This window comes from Sciurus vulgaris (genome assembly GCF_902686455.1).
Source record: "Sciurus vulgaris genome assembly, chromosome: 9".
NCBI lineage: Eukaryota > Metazoa > Chordata > Mammalia > Rodentia > Sciuridae > Sciurus > Sciurus vulgaris.
Genome location: NC_136469.1, coordinates 125,666,454 through 125,690,397, shown reverse-complemented (window position 1 = coordinate 125,690,397; position 23,944 = coordinate 125,666,454). Strand labels below are relative to the sequence as shown.

General features: G+C 34.7%; 1 protein-coding gene across 2 annotated transcripts in view; it reads left to right on the top strand.

Annotated features, from left to right (window-relative positions):
• Positions 1-23,944, top strand: part of TBC1D19 (TBC1 domain family member 19) — a 146,708-nt gene that overhangs the window by 6,553 nt on the left and 116,211 nt on the right. For both annotated transcript variants that reach the window (XR_013766309.1, XM_079154517.1), the window contains exons 2-3: positions 21,483-21,555; positions 22,545-22,590. Coding sequence is in view for 1 of the 2 variants with exons in the window: in XM_079154517.1 (XP_079010643.1) it covers positions 21,483-21,555; positions 22,545-22,590 (119 nt within the window). In the remaining variant the exon portion in view is untranslated. The remainder of the gene's footprint in view (positions 1-21,482; positions 21,556-22,544; positions 22,591-23,944) is intronic.

The following is a 23,944-nucleotide window of genomic DNA, read 5'->3' as shown; positions in this document are numbered from 1 at the left end:
ATGATTACGTCAAAATGAACCCACTATTATGTGCAATTATAATACCCCAATAAAAGAAAAAAAATAAGAAAATTTGTCTTATATTTTTGTTCAAGTCCATTATCAGATGTGTTTTACAAATGTTGTCTCCCAGTCTGTGACTAAGCTTTTCATTCTCTTCAGTATCTTTCTGAGTAGAGTTTTAGTTAAAGTCCAGCCTGTCAGTTTTTTCTTTTATGGGTTGTATGTTTCACTTAACTAAAGGTCACCTGGTTTTTCTCCTGTTATCTTCTAGAAGTTTTATAGTTCTATGTTTATGTGTAGGCTTATGATTCATTTGGAATTAATTTCTATGAAATCTGTAAGGCCTGTGTCTGGATTCATTCTTTTCCTTTTCCTTTCTTCTTCCTTCCTCCCTCCTGCTCTGCCTCTTTCCTTTTTTCTTTTTCAAGGCCAGTTGTCTCAGTATCATTTGTTGAAAATGGCTTTTCTTTGAATTGCCTCTACTCTTCCTTCGGAGATCAGTTGGCTATATTTGTTTTGATCTATTTATGAATTTCTGTTACATTCTGTTAATCTGCTTGTGTATTCTTTTACCAATTCCACAGCATTTTGATTTTTTAACTTACACTAAGTCTTAAAATTGGTAGTGTTGATCTTCCAATTTGTTTTTTAATATTGTTCTGGCAAGTTTTAAGTAACAGATTCAGATACAATAGATATAGGAATATTCAGTTGTTCTATTCCTTCTACTGTCTACATTGTAAGTTGTAATTCAAGGAATTTATTCATTTAATTTAAATTATAAATTAAAGTATAAGTCATTAGCTTAAATTTTTCTAGTAAATTTTAATTTTGTGTGTGTGTATCTGAAAAGACTTTTTTATTTCTAGTAATGGTGATTTGTTGTGTGTTTGAACATTTTTCTAGAGATTTATCAATTTTATTAATTTTATCAAAGATCCAGTTTTTTGTTTTGCTGATTAATTTTGGGTCAGTTTTTATTATTAATTTCCTCCTACTTTTTTTTTTTTTTTTTTTGGAGGGTGGCTGCTGGGAATTAAACCCAGGGCACTTAACCACTGAGGCAGCCCTGGTCCTTTTTATTTTTTATTTTGAGACAGGTCTCACCAAGTTGCTTAGGACCTCACTAAGTTGCTGAGGCTGGCTTTGAACTTATGATCCTCTTGCCTCAGCCTCCTGAGCCATTGGGATTACATGTGTGCAGCACCACACCCGGCTAATTTCCTTCTGCTTTCTTTGGGATCGATTTGCTATTCTTTTTCTGTCTTGAAATGGAAGCTTAGATCATTAATTTGAAGTCTTTCTTCGTTTCTGAAATATACAGGGTTATAATTTTCCATTTCAGCACTATTTTAACTGTATTCTACAGTTCAAATGAGTCATATTTTTTATTATCCTTTTATTCAAAATATTTTAAAATATTTTTGTTGTTTTAAAATTTAACACTAGTATTATTTTGAAGTATATTGCTTAATTCCAAGCAATTGAGATATTCTTTTTATATTTTTGTTGTTGATTTCTAGGCTGAGGCATGCTTTGTTGATTTGCTTCCTCTTCTTGATTTGCTGAGGCTTATTTTATATAGTCACTTTTGCTGAATATTCCATGTGACCTTATAAAAAGTATATATATATATGTCACTGAGATCAAGTTGCTATAATTATGATGTTTCACTTTTGTATATTCATATTAAATCTTTTTTGTTTGTTATTTCAGCTAATGAAAGAAATGTTAGAATCATCCACCATGGCTATGTATAGTAGTCGTCCCTATTCAAGGGGGATACATTCCAAGACCCCCATGGAACATCTAAAACCAGATAGTACTGAATCCTATATATATTGTATTTTTTCCTATACATATATATCTATGATAAAGTTTAATTTATGTGTTAGACACAATAGGAAATGAACAACAATAACTAATCTTAAACCAGGACAAATTTGTGGATAAAAGATTTATTCTTATCACAGATCTTAGCAACATCAGCATATGATTTCTTATCAAGAGATTTCACTTTTTCATTTAAAGGAAACACTGTGTGGCTTCCCTTTCCATGCCTGAATTGCTAATATCACTACTCTTGCACTTTGGGGCCATTAGTAAGTAAAATATGGATTACTTGAACACAAGCACTGTGTTGCCATGACAGTAACTATTCAGTAACACAGATGGCTACTAAGTGACTAAAGGGAGGGTAGTGTGTACAATGTAGATATGTTGGACAAAGGGATAATTTGCAATCCAGGCAGGTTGGAATAGCACAAAATTTCATCATGCTATGTAGAATAACATGCAATTTAAAACATGAATTCTTGTTTCTGGAATTTTCTACATAACATTTTTGGATCAGAGTTTGCTGCAGTTAACTGAAACCATAGAAAGTGAAATGAGGGTAAGAGGGGAACTACTACATTTCTCTATTTTTCCTTTAATTCTTTCCAATTTTTGCTTATACATTTTATTGCTATTTTTACTAGTTGTTCACAGATTTATATTGTGATATGTTACTTTTGGATTAACCCCTTATCCTTATGAAATATCCCTCCTTATCTTTAATATGGTTCCTGTCTTAATGGAATTAGTATAACTGCATTTGCTTTCTTTTGCTTAGCAGTTGTATGGTGTGATTTTTTTCCATCCTTTTATTTTCACCCTCTTTGTGACTTATTATTTACGTGTCTCGTGAAAGCATCATCTAGTTGTTTTTAAAATCTAGACTGACAATTATAGTCTTTTAATTGTATTATTGAGTCTATTTACATTTAATGAATTTTCTAATATATTTGGTTTCCTATTTCTCATCTTAATATTTACTTCTTACATGGTCCATTTGCTTCATATTGTTTTCTTACTTCATTATTTTTAATTATTCAATAATTTTAATATATTTCCCCTCAATTATCTTGTTTTATTGTTCTTTAAGTATTATCTCTAGAAGTTAGTGCATTCATTTTTTTTGCAGTGCTGGGGGTTGAACCCAGGGCCTTGTGCTTGCAAGGCAAGCACTCTACCAATTGAGCTCTATGCATTCATTCTTGATTAAATATATCTCATGAGCTGGAGCTGAAGTTGTGGCTCAGTGGTAGAGCACTTGCCTGGAGTATGGGAGGCCCTGGGTTCAATATTCAGCACCAAAATTAAATAAGAAAATAGAAGATCCACTGACAACTAAAAAAAAAATGTAAATTTGTGTGTGTGTATGTGTATATATATATAAAATCTCATAAAATTATAACTTTTACTGTATCCCTGTAATGTAATGCCAGAACTTAGAACACTTTACTTGTCATTCCTTTTGTGTTATTTTTGACATGCATTTTAAATATGTCTACTTCAAATCCTATAAGACATTGCTATTAGTGTTTTGTAGTGTTAATATTTGGTCAAATTTTTCACTCTTATCCATGTTGTTATCCTTTTTATTTTTTATTATTCCCCCCTGCATTTCCATACTTAAGTCAGGACTGTCCTTCCATATTGGCAGTAATTTTCTTTCAGCATAATGAGGTGTCATTCTATTGTCTTCTGTCCTGTTTGTTTTCTTTTGAGAAGTCAGCTGTCACTGAATTTATGTATGAAGGTATGCCCCACATCCATCTGGCTGCTTTTAACATTTTCTTTCTGTCTTTGATTTTCAGCAGACTTGTTTAGATGTGCTTTGGTAAGGTATTGTTATTTGTATTATTATTATTATTATTATTATTATTTACTTAATTTATTCTCTTTGGGGTTTTGGGACTTCTTAAACATAGAGTTGATACTTCTCACCAATTTTGGAAAATTATTGATGATTATTTGTTCAAGTATTAATTCTGCCACATTTTTCTGTCACCTTTCTGAGTCTCCAGTTTATATATTAGCTCTTTTCACTGAGTACCATATTTTCTAATAACTTATTTTTCTGAATTTTCTATTATTATTTTTATTATTATTGTGATGTTCACTTTGGATATTTTCTTTGATCGTTAATTCATTAACCTCATTTTATACTGTTTCATATCTCTGGTAAATCCATCTGATGAGTTATTATTCATATTGTGTATTCTTTAGTTCTAAAAATGGTTCTTTTTTATTGATGATAAAGAAGAATTCTCTGGTGAAATTCTCTATTTTTCATCTATCTTAGTATTTTTTCCCTCTATTTATTTATTTTTGTTTTTGTTTTTGTAATTTTGTGCTTTGAAACACTCAGTTTATTTTAAAGCTTTTGTTAACACCACTATCTGGATCACCCATGGACCTCTATGTTTTTTCTCTTAGTTTTGTGTGACTTGCCATGCATTCAGTATGAAAAACTGGAGCCTCTGGATGGTATCTTCCATTACAGAGAGTTCACCTTCCCTCCAGGGGTTAGAGAGCCACGTGACTGGTTATGGTAATCCAATTAGGGAATGTATTGAATCTGGGGTTTAGTCTCTCAGGGTCAATCTTTCTTTGGTTCTTTTTTGTCTTTTCAGGATCTTCAACAAAGGATTTGATATATTCTGTAGACTTTTCCCCTCTTGGGTCCCAAACTCTCTCTCCTTTCTCACTGTTCCCTGCTTAGGTTTTTCACCTTCCACCCTACATAGTTCCAGTATTTAAAAATTTTGTGAGGAGAAAAACAACTCTGTTCTTAAGACTTCCAAAGTCTCTTGCCAAAGCTTGACTTCTTTCTTTGCCCTCAGTAGCAGTGCACTAGGTTTTGTTCTGAGTTTGACCCAATTCTCAAGCTCTTGTCCATGCTCAGAATAGGCTAATAATCCCAAAGAAAATGTGCTGTTGTAGCCAGTTCATCTCTCAAGATTTTCTCCTGTTACTTCAATGCTTGTTTCTTAGCAACTTGTATCTGCCTTCAAACAGATGATGATGATGACGATGATGATGATGATGATGATATGTGTGTGTGTCTTTGATGGGAGGACTCTGTTGTTTGTTCTAGGAAGGGGTGCTAATCAGCTACCAGCTACTCCATACAACTTAGAAATATGTATCTCATTCTGTGAGGATTGAACAAGATAATACATCTTTCAAAGTAAGTGCTCTTTAAAAGGAAGCTGGGTGAGCTTTACAAGTCCAACGAAATACCGCTTTTTTAAAAACCTAAATCCTCCATGTCTAAATCTCTTTTAGAAAAGCTAAGTACAAACGTGATTCTTAGATTTTTTCCCTGCCAATGACTCTTTTAGAGCATATAGTTAAACATTGACTATATTTTAGTATACCGTCATATGTAGAGAAGTGTTCTGTAGAAAGGGGAAATGTTTTTTTTTTGTTGTTGTTGTTTTCTGAATATTCCTGAGTTAATAAGTCAACTGCATCTTAAAATTGAATTTCCTCATTCATCTCCTAGACAATGGGGTGATAGCCTAATTCCAAATTTGATGTCTAGCACCATATCAGAATTGTTATTTTGTTTTGTTATGTATTATTTGTATTTAAAATGGATGTTGGATAAAATTCCAAATGTTATTTCTATTCCATTAAAATTTTAATAAGTCTTGTTACTCAGATAATCATTATGAATAATAGAATTGTGAAAGGAAGGAACCTGAAAAGATGGACTTTGAAGAGAGAGGGAATAATGCAACTAATAGGCTGTTATCATTCATCTGAAACCCAGAGCATCTCATTATGACATCCCTTGCTGAAAAACTTACAAAATTATATCTCAAATATATAGAATCTACACTGGTATTAAAAATCCTGTAATGATTACAGCTTATTATCTTCAATCTTTATTGATATGTCTTTAGGGTAGGGTTTGGCCTCCACTAAGGAAAGATCCAGATTGAACTATTGCAGTTGACATATTAATTAATAATTCAGGGATTCTGTATTTGGCAGTTGTTATTGGAGTGGGGGTCCCGCTGAGAGTGAGGACAAACGATGCCTCCCAGTAAACAGCCATCGGAGACCAGGCTTGGAAGGCACAGATCTAATTTTACTTAGGATTGTGCAAGACATGTATAGGTACATTATCCAATCAGGTTAAGTCGCTTGTTAAAACATAACAGAACCAACCTATAGGTAAGCTATACATCGTACTAATGTAAACATTAGTATGATAATGTATCCCTGAGTGATTCTGTCCGGCAACAAGTCTGAGACAAAGGACTGGGGGAAGGGCAAGCTCCAGCACACAGCAAGAGGCGAGGCCTGCTGAGCAAGGCTTCCCCTCAGCTCATAGCTCAGCCTCAGTAACTGCAAAGGCCTACAATCCGTGGCGAGTCTTTTCCATTTCCTCAGTTTCTCCATCCAGACTATTAGGTTTATTTAAACCATGGTTTCAGTGACTGCTGTCACATAAACTCGAGGAATGTCCCCGACAGGCATGAACCAGGAATTGATGTCATACCCATTTCTACTTTGGCTACTTTTTAATCCAGAAAGACAGTGAATAAATGAATGATGGCATACAGGATTTTCAAAATAAGGACATTCTTGTCTACATGCAATATATGTATTTGAGGGATAAGATAAATATTAAAATGTGGGTTTGCTTGTGTAAGTACATTTTGTTTTATTTCAACATTGAGTTGCTTAGAAAAGGTCATATGAGTTCCTCAAAAGAGGGAATATGTCATGCTTTCTTTTTCATACCTAGCAACGTCACATAGAAAGAATTCAATTAATTATTGAAAAAGGAATGCAAATGAATAGGGCATAAGTATACTGAAAAGAAATACCTGGAGATTCACAAAGTCAGGAACGATTTCAAGGTAGGAAGGTGGAAGTGAGTTCCTATTGTAAGATCAGTGAAAAAGTTAAGAAAATGGTTTATAGGGTCTTTCTAGACAGATAAGATGAGATAGATTGGGTGGGACTAGATTTTTAGAGGGTTGTAAATTTCTGAATAAGTTTGCCTTGAAGTTTTAAGGAGTGAAGGGCTTCCTGAGGTATTCTGAGCAGAGTGAAGGAATGGGGTAGTTTTTAGGGAACAATAATTTGGCACTAATGAGCAGGATGGGTAGGGTCAGAAGCAAGTGCTTTAGTTTCATTCTCTTTTCCTTCCTATGTTTCACTGGATCTTTGTTCCACAAACTGAGAGTGCATGAGATCATTTCCATGCTTTTGCCCAGTCTTTCCACTCAGCCTGTATTTGCTTTCCTTTCCTTTTCCAATATTTTCAGTAAGAATAGTTCCTTTTTCTATAGATGATTCCTCTTTTGTAACATAATTTCTTTCTTATGCTGGCTTTTAAAATCTTAGGTATCTTTCTTATTATACTAAAAGTTTTAGAGAACAAAAACAATGTCTTAGTCTTACACTTCTGTTTCCCATGGGATTCAGGTTGCAGGTCTGTCTAAGAAATCATTAGTGCACAAAAGAATGGACAAAATGCATTAATAAAATGCTATGCAATAGCTACTGTGCTGGATCTTAATATACAGAGAGAACAGACTTTTCTTTAAGAAGCTTATAGTCTAGAGCAGTGGTTGTTAAAGTATTATCTATTGACCCCTGGTGGTCCCTAAGACCACTTCAGAGCACAATTATTTTATAATAATAATAAACTGCTTTTGCCCTTTTTAGTGCAATGGCAATGGTGATGGGTTCAATTTCTAAAAAGTAAATGAAGACACTAATGCCAAACTCTAGTAGTCATTGCATCCTTTACTACCACATACTTACAATGGAAAAGAAAAAAAAAAAAAAAGACCAGTTTGATTTAAGTGTTTTGGTGAAACAGTAAATAATTAACTATCATCCATTGAATATACATCTTTATAATATTCTGTTCGAATGGAAAGTATGCATAAGTCACTTCTGCTGCATACTGATATAAGACAGTTATCTAGAAAAAACATTCATGAGGTTGAGTTACAAACTGAACTACTCTTTTAAAAAAATGAAACACTTGAGTGACTTACCAAAAACTATTGTTATTCATACTCATTTATATGTATATATACACATGCATACATATATAAATGTATATAAAAATATATATCCATTTATATTATTATTACAATTCATGTTGTCATTAATAAATATTTGGCTAATAATTTTTTAAAAATGTGTTGAAGTGAGTCTGTCACTTCAAAGCAAAGCTATTATTTGTTGCCAATGACAAAATTTAAGACACCGAGGTCAGATGCCAGTGCTGAGCCCACCCCCCACCACAGATGGACCAGTACTGAGCCCCCCATCCCACCCCCACACTGAGGATAGAGGCCAGTAGCTGAGTCTGCCCACATGACCTCTACTGCTGAAGGATACTGCACCTGCCTCCGTGCTGACTCAGCACACCCTCGCTGAAGTTTCCCAGATTCTTTGGAGGCTGGTGTAGGCATTTTGAATTATTCCTTAGGGCGTAGTCATCATCATTGGAAGGGCATCTCCCTTCCTGAGACACCTACAGGAGACTGGAGGCCCTTTGACAGGTACCTCTATTTATTCACTTACATCCTTCACCCTTCCCCATCCTCTTGTTCACAACTAGAAATATTGTAAATAGTAATTGAACTCATCCTGTTCATTACAGTAATGTTAAAGTCTTTATAGGGGCTATCTGGTTCAGGGCTGCATTTTCTCTGTATTGGGTGCTACTGGTATTGATCTCCCCCTCAAAGGAGAGGTAGTGGAAAACTACAGGGTCATAATAATAAGCCTGTGGGGGGGAGGGGACTTCAGTATCTCTGATCATCACGCTAGAGGGGAATATATAGAAATAATATGAAAAAACAGGGGAAGAAAGCGTTCCTAATAAACCAAGATGTTATTGTGATAGAATCCAATGACAGCAAGGCAGTAGAAATGACAGAAAAAGAGTTTAGAATCTGCATAATTTAAATGATCCATGAAGCAAAAGATAAGAGAACAAATGCAGGCAATGCATGACCATTCCAGTAAACAGTTAAAAGAGCAAATGCAAAAGAACACTTCAATAAAGAGATAGAGATTCTGGGGAAAAAAAAAAAAAAAAAAAACAGAAATACTTGAAAGAAATGATAAACCAAATTAAAAACTCAATAGACAGCATCACCAACAGAATAGATCTCCTGGAAGACAGAATTTCAGACAATGAACACAAAATATTTAATCTTGAAAATAAAGTTGAACAAACTGAGATGATGTTAAGAAATCATGAACAGAACCTCCAAGAATTATGGGATATCATGAAAAGACTAAATTTAAGAATTATTGGGATTGAGGAAGGCACAGAGATGCAAACCAAAGGCATGAACAACCTGTTCAATGATGTAATATCAGAAAATTTCCAAAACCTGAAAAATGAAATGGAAAAATCAAATACAAGAGGCTTACAGAACACCAGGTGCACAAAATTACAACAGACCCACACAAAGACACATTATAATGAAAATACCTCACATACAAAATAAAGATAGGATTTTAAAGACTGCGAGAGAAAACCGTCAGATTACATATAAGGGGAAACCAATACGGATATCAGCAGATTTCTCAGCCCAGACTCTAAAAGCACGAAGGACCTGGAACAATATAGTTCAAGCTCTGACAGAACACAGATGCCAACCAAGAATCCTATACCCAGCAAAACTTACCTTCAGATTTGACAATGAAATAAAATCTTTCAACTATAAACAAAAGTTAAAAAATTTTACAAATAAAAATCCTGCCCTGAAGAACATTCTCAGCAACATATTTTGTGAGGATGAAGTGAAAAGCAACAATACAAGTCAGCATAGGGAGGAACTACCATAAAGGAAAAGCCAATCAAAGGAGAAACCAAGTCAAGTTAAAAACCAAAAATAAGCCAAAATGACTAGGTATACAAATCATATCACAATAATAACCCTGAATGTCAGTGGCCTAACCTCAATAATCAAAAGACATAGACCGGCAGTTGGATTAAAAAGAAAGACCCAATAATACGCTCCCTTCAAGAGACTCAACTCATAGAAAAAGACATCCACAGACTAAAAGTGAAAGGATGAGGAAAAACATAACATGCACATGGACCCAGTAAAAAAGCAGGGGTCTCCATCCTCAAACCTAAGTTATTCAGAAGGGATAAAGAAGGACATTTCATACTGCTTAAGGGAAGCATAAAATAGCATGATATAACAATTTTAAATATTTATGCCCCAAACAATGGAACATCTGTTTATATCAAATAAACCCTTCTCAAATAGACCAAAACACATTAATAGTGGGGGACTTTAACACACCGCTCTCACCATTGGATAGATCCTCCAAACAAAAACGAAATAAAGAAACTATAGAATTAAATAATATAATCAATGGTATAGACAGTGGATATTTACAGAGTATTTCATCTGTCATCAAGTGAATATACTTTCTTCTCAGCAACAACTAAATGACCTAACATTACATCTCAAAGCCCTAGAAAAAGAACAGATCAACACCAAAAATAGTAAAAGACAGGAAATAATTAAATTCAGAGCTGAAATCAATGAAATTGAAACAAGAGAAACAATTTAAAAAATTGACAAAACAAAAAGTTGGTTCTTTGAAAAAGTAAACAAAATTGATAAACCCCTAGCCACACTAATGAAGAGAAGGAGAGAGAAAACTCAAATTAGTAGAATTCATGATGAAAAAGAAAAGATCACAGCAGACACCTTTGAAAGACATAACATAATTAGAAGCTATTTCGAAAATCTATACTCCAACAAAATAAAAAATATCACAGACATTGACAAATTTTTAGAGTCATATGATCCTCCCAAACTGAATCAGGAAGACGTACACAATCTAAACAGATCAATTTCAAGCACCAAAATAGAAGAAGCCATCAAAAGCCTACCAACCAAGAAAGCCCAGGACCAGATGGATTCTCATCCAAATTCTACAAGACCTTTAAAGAAGAACTGATACCAATACTCCTCAATGTATTCCAGGAAATAGAAAAGGAGGGAACCCTTCCAAATTCATTCTATGAGGCTAGGATCATTCTGATACCAAAACCAGACAAAGACACATCAAGGAAAGAAAACTTTAGACCAATATCCCTGATGAACATAGATGAAAAAATCCTTAACAAAATACTGGCAAATCAAATACAAAAATATATTAAAAAGATAATGCACCATGATCAAGTGGGGTTTATTCCAGGGATGCAAGGTTGGTTCAACATCCAGAAATCAATAAATGTAATTCATCACATCAATAGAATTAAAGTTAAGAATCACATGATTATTTCAATAGATGCTGAGAAAGCATTTGATAAAATACAGTACCCCTTCATGCTTAAAACACTAGAAAAAAATAGGAATAGTAGGAACATACCTCAACATTGCAAAGGCTATCTATGCTAAGCCCATGGCCAACATCATTCTTAATGGAGAAAAACTGAAAGCATTCCCTCTAAAAACTGGAACAAGAGTGGGATGCCCTCTTTCACCACTTCTATTTAACATCATCCTTGAAACACTTGCCAGAGCAATTAGACAGACCAAAGGAATTAAAGGATACAAATAGGTAAAGAAGAACTAAAGCTGTCACTATTTGCTGATGACATGATCCTATATTTAGAAGATCCAAAAAACTCCACTAGAAAACTTCTAGAACTACTGATGAATTCAACAAAGTAGCAGGATATAAAATCAATACATGTTAATCTAATGCACTTCTATTCATAAGTGATGAATCCTCTGAAAGAGAAATTAGGAAAACCACTCCATTCACAATAGCCTAAAAAAATAAAATAAAATACTGGGGAACTAATCTGACAAAAAAGGTGAAAGACCTCTACAATGAAAACTACAGAATATTAAATAAAGAAATTGAAGAAAACCTTTGAAGATGAAAAGATCTCCCATGTTCTTGGATAGGCAGAATTAACATTGTCAAAATGGCCATTCTACCAAAGCCGCTATACAGATTCAATGCAATTCCAATTCAAATCCCAATGACATTCCTCATAGAAATAGAGAAAGCAATCATGAACTTCATCTGGAAGAACAAGAGATCTCGAATAGTCCAAATAATCCTGAGTAGAAAAAGTGAAATAGGAGGATTCACAATACCAGACATTAAACTATACTACAGAGCAATAGTAATAAAAACAGCATGGTATTGGCAACAAAATAGGCAGACCAATGGTACAGAATAGAAGACACAGAGACAAAACCACATAAATACAGTCATCTCATACTAGACAAAGGAGCCAAAAACATACAATGGAGAAAAGATAGCCTGTTCAACAAATGGTGCTGGCAAAACTGGAAATCCATATGCAGTAAAATGAAATTAAACTTCTACCTCTCACCCTTCACAAAACTCAACGCAAAATGGATCAAGGACATAGGAATTAGACCAGAGACCCTTCACCTAATAGAAGACAAAGTAGGCCTGAATCTTCATAATGTTGGCTTAGGATCAGACTTCCTCAACAAGACTCCCAAAGCACAAGAAATCAAAGCAAGAATCAATAAGTGGGATGGACTCAAACTAAAAAACTTTTTCTCAGCAAAGGATACAATCAAGAATGTGAAAAGAGAGCCTACAGAGTGCGAGAAAATCTTTTCCACATGCACTTCAGACAGAGCACTTATCTCCAAAATTTATAAGGAACTTACAAAACTTTACACCAAAAATACAAAGAACTCAATCAATAAATGGACCAAGGAACTGGACAGACACTTTATAGAAGAAGACATACAGGCACTTAATAAATATGTGAAAAAGTGTTCAACATCTCTAGTAATTATAGAAATGTAAATTAAAACAACTCTAAGATTTCATCTTACTCCAATTAGAATGGCTATTATCAAGAACATAAGGAAATAGATGTTGGCATGGATGTGGGGAAAAGGGACACATTTACATTGCTGGTGGAACTGCAAATTGGTGCAGCCACTCTGGAAAGCAGTGTGGAGAATCCTCAGAAAACTTGGAATGGATCCACCTTTTGACCCAGTTATCCCACACCTCAGTTTACACCCAAAGGCCTTAAAGTCAGCATACTGCAGTAACACAGCCACATCAATGTTTATAGCAGCTCAGTTCACTATAGCTAGATTGTGGAACCAACCTAGAACCCCTTCAACAGATGAATGGATAAGGAAACTGTGGCATATATACACAATGGAATATAAATGGATGGAATTGGAGAATATCATGCTAAGTGAAATAAGCCAAGCCCAGAAAACCAAAGACTGGATGTTTTCCCTGGTAAGTGGAGAATGATATATAATGGGGATCGGGGGTGAGGAGTGAGAGAAGAATGGGGGAACTTTAGATTATGTAGAAGGAAATGAGAGGGAGGAGGGTATGAAAAATGGTGGAAAGAGACACAGACATCATTACCCTATGTACATGCATGATTACACGAATGGTATGAATCTACAGCATGTACAACCATAGAAATGAAATGATGTACCCCATTTGTGTACAGAGAATCAAAATGCAGTCTGTAAAAAATTAAAAGATAAATTAAAAAAGAGAAAATAATATAATTAGGTGAATATCGATTAAGACATTCTCAAGAAAAATACAATAAAATATTAGAAATTAAAAAAAAATAAAAATAGGATCATGTACTTTCTCCCGTGGTTATAGGAAAACAGTGTATGCTTAGGCAACCCACTGCAATAAAAGGGCTACAGGCTATTTCCTTACTTCAGAGTTCAGAAGTATTTGCTCTCCTTATCTAGTTACAACCCAATGAGATTATTGTTCTTAATATGTACCAGAAATCAAATATTGAATCTAAAATACTTAATTTAACAATGACAACTGTTATTTTAAAAATAATAATAATAAAATTCAATCACAAGAAAAAAAATTCAAGCTTTAAGTAAAAATTTGATTTTGGAAAATTTGTATCAGCCACTAGTTTCTGTCATCTGCCATTGATGGTTTCTCAATATTTAAAAATGTTTTTTATGAGATTGGTGGTAATATTAATGCATGTTATTTTTTGATACTGTTTAATGAAATGTTTCAGCCACATAATTTAGTTAACCAATATGTTTGAACACACGTTACAGAATCATATGTAGGTAAGAGATCAAAGTGCAAGGCAGATAATGCATTTTCATGTTATAGAGTATGAAAACTTTATTTTGTCAATTTCCACATCACAACTAATCTTTAGAAAACCACCACTTAATCAAATTTGGTGTACCCTCAAAGGAAAATATCTCCAGTTACCTGAAAAGGATAGTGTGTGTGTGTGTGTGTGTGTGTGTGTGTGTGTGTGTGTGTGTGTGACTGGAAAAAGGAGAAATATATATGTGGGTGTGTGTGTGTGTGTGTGTGTGTGTGTGTGTGTGTGTGTGTAAGGCTGGATTTTTGTTTCATGTATATCAAATTTATTTCATTTATATCATGTATATCAATCAAAACAAGAGCAGCACATATTAAATACCATGGCAAGAATCCAGCTGTATTCTAGTAAGCCAGACATTGAAGAAACTAGCAAAAATTAATGTATTACAGTGTCTCTTTTCTCAATTTTTATTTCTGAAAATCCAGTTACTTTAAATAAAAATTTAAGCTAATATGAGATTTACTATTCTTATTTTAAAATGAATTGAACATTTTCTATTTTAGTAAAACATACATATAAAAGTTCGTTGCTTTGACTGCTGAGTGTACAGTTGTTTGGCATTAAGTACGTTCGCATTGTTGGGCAGTCGTCACCAGCACTCATCTCCAGATCCTTTTCATCATAACTGTTAAATCATAACTCCTCATCCCCTCCCCCAGCCCCTGTGAGTCACCATTCTACTTTGTGTCTCTGAGCTTGATTACTCTGGGTGTAAGTGGAATCATAACTTATTTTTTTGTGACTGATCTATTTCACACAGCATGATGTTTTGAAGTTTCATCCATGTTGTATCCTGAGTCAGCATTTCCTTCCAGTTGTAAAGGCTGAATAATAATCCATTGTTATGCTACTGCAACATTTTGTTCATCCATCCACCCATCCATTGATGGTTGTGCTGTTTCCACCTTTTAGTTACTATGAATCATGTTGCTGCTAACATTGGTATAGAAGTATCTGAGTCTCTGCTTTGATTTTTTTTCAGGTATGTACTCAGAAGTAGAATTCCTGAAACATATTTAATTTTTTAAGGAACAATGGTACTAATAAGCAATTATCTAAAATTATTTGTGTTTTAACTTCTAACGCTATTAAGTATCAATACATATAATTCACATAAGCAAAAGCACACTGGAGTCCTCAATAATTCTTAAGATAATGAAGATCTGAGACTGAAAAGGTTGAAAATCAGTGGTCTAGTGGAAATAGTTACAATGATCAAGAACAAGTTGTGGGCTGGGGATATAGCTCAGTTGGTAGAGTGCTTGCCTTGCATGCACAAGTCCCTGGGTTCAATCCCCAGCACCACACACACACACACACACACACACAAACCGTTGGACTGGACTCTGCTTATCAAATGGCCGGGGTGGTAAGAAGACTTGTACAAATGTTTATCAAATGGCCAGGGTGGTAGGAAGACTTGTACAAAGAGAAATTGAATAACCTGGAAATGTGTGTGGCCTTGAGAAGGACAATTTCAGGGAAGGCATGACAGCTAATATTTGAAGACTTCTCACAGAAAAGGGAATGAATTTATTTTGTGTCCCAGAGAGTAGTGGCGGAGATGTTAAGGGGAGTAAGTTTTAGTTCCTCATAAGGAAGAGCTGTCAGACTGAATAGTTCCACACCGGAATTGACTAAGGTAGGGATGTGAGCAATTTCTATCAGGAAAGCCAGTTTAGAGTTTCTAAGTTAGAGATCCTCAGCCAGAAAATCACTTGGAGGGGGAGGCAAGCCTTACAAGGTAGTTGACATGGACGAACTTTATAGGCCCTGGAGCCCTGAGATTCTGTGAGTCTTCAGGCGCGGAATGATGGATGACTAAAGTCAACATGAGGGCGCAGTGAGAACTGGAGACTGGGGACTTCGCTAGAGGGAACGAACCCCTCGGACTCCTTGAGCAGACCTCCTTGTGCCCGCCAGGTAGAGTGTCCCCTCAGCCTGCCTCTCACTGCCTCTGGCGGAGCTGCCACTTCAGCTGCTTTGCCTTTCCAGTTTCCTTTACTCAACAAGGTTAGAAATATAAGATTGTTAGTGGCTGAGGCTTTGGACTAAGACTGGTTCTAGAAATAGAGACTGGGTGTGTGTGGTGGGGGGGGGGTGTTTGGGTGGAAGAAAGATCACGTGATTTTAGTGGTACAGGAAGGTGGAGGATATCAAAATCGAATCAGTGGGTGAAGGAGGTATGCAGGGCCCGACTATGAGTTTATTTTATGCTCTCTTGATGCAGTGTATTTTAGTGCTCTTTGTGAGCTAGAGGCACTTTGTTTAAAATAAGGCTTAAAGTTTGTTGTAGACATCTTTAAAACTTCTACCTTCAACCCCCTATCTCCTTCCCTGACAATCTATTATAAATATTTAGTCCATTTCCATTTGGGCACATCTTATATTAAGTAGGCTAAAAATAACTGAAAATTTTTCCATTTGAATAATTTAGTTTAGGTACTGTTTTCCCTATTAAATAAAGAAGCTAAGATATAGAGAAGTTAAATTACTTGACCAAACTAGTAAATAAGGTTGGGAGAATATTTCAGAACTTTTGATGCCAAATCCTATTTTCATTTAGTCCCACGTCATTTTCAAACTGTACTCTGTTACATCCACAGTTTCTGAAAATTGTATTCACTTAAAAACATTTAATTTAGAAGTTATAGTAAGGAACAGCAACTTTCCAAATGCATTAAGTACTATACCTTTAGTGCACAGTTCACTACTCTGCTTGCGCATTAATTTGTTGCTGGATAGATCCCAGAGAAAAAGCTCCTCTTTCTTGTTTTTTAAATCTCTCTTCATATGTTTGGGACAGCCTATAAATATGCCATGGATGAGGAAGAACATAATGCTGTGGTGGTTTTTAAAAAGTATTCGGGCTTGCACATGCTTTCTCAAGGTACACTGTACAAGTGAGAGTACTACTGGAGCAGGTTCACTCTGCTTGGTGTTGGCCAGGGAAAGTACAAGCGCATGTGCTCCGCGCAGGACCCTGTCATGGTATGCAGCTGTTATGTGACAACCGAGCCAGTAACACACTGTGTGCTAGTAATACCACGATATACGTAGTTTTATCAGTTGTAAGGATTGGAAGCTCTTTGTCTGATTTTTATGTTTGTGATAAATAATTTTTGAATCTATCTTTCAAATAAAAATTTCCAACTACTTCTCTTTCCTTTATCAGTTTAATTTGGGACTGTGCTGAGGTTGCCAGGAAAGCTATTAAAAATGCTTATATTTACCTCTGTGAATCAAGGTTTTTCTCTATACCCGCAACCAAACCACAATACAGAAATAAATTAGATATTGAGGTTGCATAAAAATAAAGCCATACTTTTTTAGTGTTAATTATGACATTAGCCATTGAGAAAAAAGCCTTCTTTGTTCTTTATGTATGGTAATACTACTTTCAATGCATTTTATATGGTAGAATTCCTAATAATGTTTAGATTTCATTTGCAAAAAGAGTTGTGCTGCTAAGTCATGTTTCAGAACGATTGTGCCTTATCATGTTGTCCTCTTTATCCTCACTGTCCTGCTTCTTTTTTCTTTTCTTTTCTTTCCTTTTTAAAAAAATTCTTGGTGGTGCTGGGATGGATCCCAGAGCTTTGTGTATGCTAGGCAAGTGCTCTGCCGCAGAACTCCAACCCCGGTCTCTCCTGCTTATAAATACCAAGTTTCTGAAGATTTTTATAATTAGCTTCGATGTTTAGTGAATTTGTTTTGCCTATGGTGTAAAAAGTATATCTAGGAAGTCTAGCAACCTTGAAATATTGAAAATGTTTAGAAAGATAAACCATGTTTTCTTTTCTCGTAAAATTCTTTAAATTGTGCTCTCTGAATTATTTCCAAATACGAGCTAGTGAAAGAAAGCTTATTTCCTTTGGTCTTGGTTCTTTTGAATAATGAGCAGGGATTTTACAGCTTTTAAAATATTTCCTGGGAACAACAGATTGGAAACCACTCTGTTCAGTTAAAAATAATTTTATGAAGTTCCTTGTTTATTTTGGGAGGAAATTGGCTGAAAAGAATAGAACATGGTTTGGTCAGTGTAATTTTGTCAAATAACAATATCAGGATAATACTTGGGATGCAAAAATGAAGACAACCTGCTCTTGTCCTTGAATTTATAGTGTAACCAGAAAGACAAATACCTGAGCTGAACTTTACATTGTAATCGGGTAAATACAACCACAGAGGAACAATGTTCTAGCTTTTCTGGGGGAGTTGGGAAAGGAGGTGATATTTAGGGGATGTCTTAGAAGCTAGTAGTTGTTTCCAGGTGGTGAGAGAGCCCTTCTGTCTTAGGAAACGAAGAAACAAAATCTTGGAGCCCTTCAGGGACTTGGCAGTTGGGGGATCAGTGAATCCAGTTCACTGCAACTAGAGAGTGGAGGGTGTATGGTGGGGAGGTGTGAGAGGACAGAGCGTGAGGGTGTTGCTCTTGGCGGAGCAGCAGCAGGAGATGAATTTGTAGGGAGAAACTGGTCTGTGTTGGGAAGGGCCCAGCTTGCCTACTTAAAAGTTTAAACTTCTGTGTGTATTATGGAGAACCACAGCCAGGACAGACTTACATTTTTAGGAAGAAAACACTGGAGGATACATTGTGAAAGACAGAAATTTGTTCCTTCATTCAATAAACATTTATTGAGTACTTCCAATATGAAAGTAATTATTTTAAAAATAACAGAATGAATCAAACAACATTACTGTATGTGGATTTATGATTACACAAATGGTATGCCTTTGCACCATGTACAAACAGAGAGGCAACATGTATCCTATTTGTTTACAATAAAATAAAAAAAAAAATGAAAAAAAAAAGAAAGTAATTATTTTAAAGTACTTAGGATACAACAGTAAAAGAGAAAAGGATGTCTGCTCTAGCTGAGCTTACCACTCTCAGTGTGATGAGGTATATAATATGCCAATGAACATAGTAAATCAGCCATTCATGCAGTGTATTAGGAGGTTATAAATGCTGAGAAAGAAGAAAAATAGAGTAAGGGGGCTTGGGAATGCCAGGTTGGGTGTGGTTGCAGTTTAGGTAAGGTGACAAGATGTCCAACCCAGTTCAGCACCTGTAGCAGTGATCCAAATAAGAAGTATTGGGAATGTAGACTAGAGGTGCAACTTTAAAATGGTGAAAAGGAATAGACTAGGAGACAAATTTCTTCTTTTTATTTTTTGAACCTTTTTCTCGTTAAATAGAATCCCCCAAATTTTTAAAATCCTGCACAAGTCTATAATGCATTGTTTTAGGTGAACGACTATGACAACCACCCTGTAAAGAAGTGAAACTGTCTGCCACACCAGAACCCCACCATTTGCCCATCCCAGTCGCCAACCCTGCCCTCTCTGACAATCTGATGTTTTTGCTAATCACCTTTCTGCATTTCTTGATAGTTTTATTAACCAAATGTATATCCCTAGGTTTAGCTTAGTCTTGTTCATTAAAAAAATTGTGATGTCTTTTAAATCTTTTTTAATTTATAAGTTTCCTCCCTTTTCTTTTTCATTACAATTTATTATCTGAAGACCTGGACCATTTGACTTTAGAAATTTCCTCAGCTTGAATTTTTCTGATTCTAAATTCACTGTGCCACTCAATATGTTCTTCTGTCCTTTGTATGTCTTACACATTGACAGCTGGACCCAAAGCTTCATCTGCCTTTAACTTGGTAGAGTGTTCTTTCATTGAGAAGCATATACTGTCTGGTTGTCTCTTTTACAGTGTTAATATCCATATCTGCTCAGTGCCTAGAAATAGCAATTCATTGGTGTTGCAAAATTGTGAAATTATAATTATATCTATTTTAGTTATTAGCTGCAATACTTTTATAAAGAGACATTTCCCTTCATTTACTTTTTTTTAAATTTATTTTTATTGTAAACAAATGGGATACATCTTGTTTCTCTGTTTGTACATGAAGTAGAGGCATACCATTTGTGTAATCATACATTTACATAGGGTAATAGTGTTTGATTCATTCTGTTATTTTTTCCTTCCCCCCACCTCTCCCACCCCTCTTTTCCTTCTATATAGTCCCTCCTTCCTCCATTCTCATTTACTTTTTAGTTATCTAGTGGTACAGTTCCCATAGGAAAGACAGGTTAAATGTCTTGTTTTTTATTAACTGGTTTCCAAGGCACTTTCCCTGTCATCTAGTTTTTGTTAATCTGTCAAAATGTTCTTCTTAGTGTGACTTTGCAAGACAAGGGAGTGCTAATTGTTGAGTTTTAAAAATTAATAGCTGCTACCTCCTGTCTCTTCATATCTCAGCTACTATATATTGGATTTGGCAAAAGCCCTCCCTGTTTTAGCTCCTGTTTTTAAATTGTCTCAACATGTGTTCTGCAGGATATTTGTTAGCATTTTGGGGGTCTCCTGCATTCACATACATCAGCTATCTCACTGATTGTTTCTGTCTGCTTCTTCTTGTATAGATGTTAATACCATATAGGTCTTGTGACTGTTGGTTTGTCCCAGCTGATTGCATTTTGAGTTCATGGGGGATATCTTACCACTTAATTTTGTTGTAAATGTTTTCCTTGGGGTTTTGGTTATATAGTTGCTTGGCCTGTTTTTTCCTCCCATGGAAATCAGGGAGATTAAAAATGAAACCGAAACAAAGAAACAAACACGCAACTCACTGCTACCATCTTCCAAAAGAGGGTTGAGTCATGGAAGAGTTAGGGTAGATTGGAGAATAACTTTGACATTTCTGACATGGAAGATCTGGTGGATGATAATTTCATTGATGAAGTTTTAAAACTAGAAGAAAAGGAGCAAAGTTTTAAGTGGAAAATATGCTCAATTTTTGATTTCTTAGGTTTGGAATGCTTATGAAATACCCAAATAGAAATGTCTTTTTAAGATCTCTACTTTCCAAATTTGACAGAGAGCGCTAGCATCAACACCTTGGGAGTAAGCAAAGCCATTAAAAGTAGAGAAATGTTATTTATGGTAAAAATTGTAGCATGAGAGACCAGTAGAATAGAAAGCATGAACTTGAAGATGAAAGATGCATTAATAATAAACATTTAAAAACTGGTAGTTTTAATGTGTTTTTCATAAATATGCACAACAAACATCTGTTTACATCGAGGAGCAATTCAAAGAGGAGGACACTGTAGAAAGATAGATTTACATAGCTATATGTATGTGTTTTGGTCATTAGGTATCGGTGCTATGTCTATTGGATACACTATTAAGGGAATGAATACATAAAATCTGATGTTAAGCATTCATAAACTGCAAGTTTCTATAGTTTGAGTAGACTATAGTGTACTATCTTGGAACCTGTTTTAAGTGTATGTAGGAAAGTCTTCTCTCTCTCATGAGTTATTCCAGATATTTCTAAGTTGCTGTATATCTCAAAGTGAATTTTTCAAATAGTACTCGCTTTTGGAAATTCCTTTTAAAAATTGCATAAGCATTATATGTCAACCCCAAATGATTCACTCTTGATCCGTCCTTTCTTCTTCTTTTTCAAAAAACTAGGCCAGCCTTCAGAGACCTGAGATTAAACTTGAATCATTAAAAGAAGACATTAAGGAATTCTTTAAAGTATCAGGTTTGTATTCTTTTCTGACTCTTTATTTTAAATATTTTGTTTTAGTTGTAGATGGACAAATACCTTTATTTTATTTATTTGTTTTTATGTGATACTGAGGATTGAGCCCAGGGCCCCACACATGTGAGGCGAGTACACTACCACTGAGCCCTCTAATTCTTTAAGTGTCCCCAGACTTCTAGTTACGCATTCAAAATTGTGAAAATTATGCTGAATAGGTTTCTATTTAGGGAGAATTAGAACTATCAGAAATTTTAATAAAATGGTGCAAAAATAAGGAACATTGTATAAATAACTGCTTTGCAATAATCACTTTTAAATATGTTTATCTTCTTGCAAAATGTCCTTAATATGGTAAGCATACCCTTATAAATACCTTGCCAATTTACTTTTCACGTGACTTTTTCCTTCTACATTTTTTTCCTACCTCTGTTCTATGCTTTCAAATAAAATACTGATTTTTTTTTTTTTTTTTGGTATAACAAGGAAGTTTCTCTATAGAAATCCCTGCACATGGAAATTGAGATATTAAGTGATAGTAACTCATAATAGTCTGCATCTGTTGTCCAGGATTTTAGTGACTAGTTAATTCTAACTTCTTACTTGTGCTGGTCGGGTTCAGGTGCCAGACGGTTTCTTGCCTTCCCCTTGGCACATCTGTCATAGCATGAGTAGTATAACGTCCACAGATTTTGTCATTCATGGAGAAAGAAGAAAATGATAGAAAGAAGGAAATGTTTCTCCAACTTGAGAAACTGGCCCAATGGTTCTAACTGAAAAATTATATCATGTTGATGACGTTCCTACTCAGTATTAGCCAGGTACGATGGTATAGTAAATAATTCCTTAATACCACATGTTACCTAGCATTTAGCAGTTGACAAAGTTCTTTCACAAATGTGTCTAATGTCAAAGTTTTATTGAGTTATATTTTATTAAGATGTATGTTATTCATATATTTTGTGTATTTTTTTATTCCTTAAAAACAGGTTGGGAGAAGAAACTTCAGAATGCTGTTTATAGTGAACTGAATGTGTGAGTTTTTCCCACCAATTTTGAGATACTATTTTGTTTAGCTATATTTACTTTGTTAGTAATGATCAATATTGCTATGTATGCTCATTGTGTTTTGTTTCTCTTTCTTATTTGTATGACACTTCAAGTAAGTTAATATAATCAAAAATTACTACAGGTTTGCCTGAGAATTAATAATGAATAGATTAGTTTGTACTGTCACCAAGAATTTTATATTAACAATTTATTCATTCAGTATAATTAGGGAAATTTTCTCCTAATATTTCAGATAACTGAACCTTACTAACATTCTTTTTATTGTCACAATTTTATATATTACACTTTTTTCTATCTTTACAAACTGACCAGTCTAGAAACAATTGCCCTTTTTCTTTGCAAAATTGGTGTCCTTATTAAGAACATCAGTGTTTTTGTTTTTGTTTTTGTTTTCCTTTTTTGGTACCAGGGATTGAACCCAGGGCACTTTACTTCTGAGCTACATCCCCAGCCCTTTTTTTATATTTTATATTTTATATAAGGACAGGATCCTGCTGAGTTGTGTAGGGCCTTGCTAAGTTGCTGAGGCTGGCATTGACCTTGCGATCCTCCTGCCTTAGCCTCCCACGCCACTGAGATTACAGGCGTGCACCACGGGCCTGGCGACATTAATGTTTTCATTTATCTGGATTTACCAACAGGATCTTAAAACATGTAGAACTATTTGCCATCACAAAAAATACAGATCCAGAATGTTAGCTTTTGTAGTTTATTCAACATTCTATTAGTCATAAATTATATTTAACTACCATGTGCCATGTGCCAGTACTGTGCTAGGCACTGGGGATATAGTATAGAAAGTACACAAAATCCCTGCCTTCATGGAGTTTATAGTCTTAGTTCTTATGTCTGTTGTTTTTGTTATTATTTTGCATTTTTTACTTCTATCATCTTGTTTCTAGTTTCTAACATTTCCATTTCTAACTTACCCTCTCTAATCTGATTAAGTGGGAAATAAGATTACACAACTTAACCAGACTATTTCTGATTTTTTTTTATTTCTGAAATTAAGAGACTCAGATGAATACCTGTAGACATATGCTTTAGATAACATTTTTTTTTCTAAATTAATATTTACTTCTTTGCTTATCACTATCTTCCCAGTTGGTTTTTTGAGTTCCTAAATAACATCAACTACTTGTTACCTATTAATTGAAGTTGATTGTGACTGTGCCTTTGGTGGTACTAGTAATTAAAGGAATAGATGTTTATCATAACATAAGGTTTTTAATTCACAGTGGGTAGTAGAGCTGCCTCTTGTGTATAATTCCAAACATTGGATTTTCAGTCTGAGAATATTATATTAATGATTGCTATT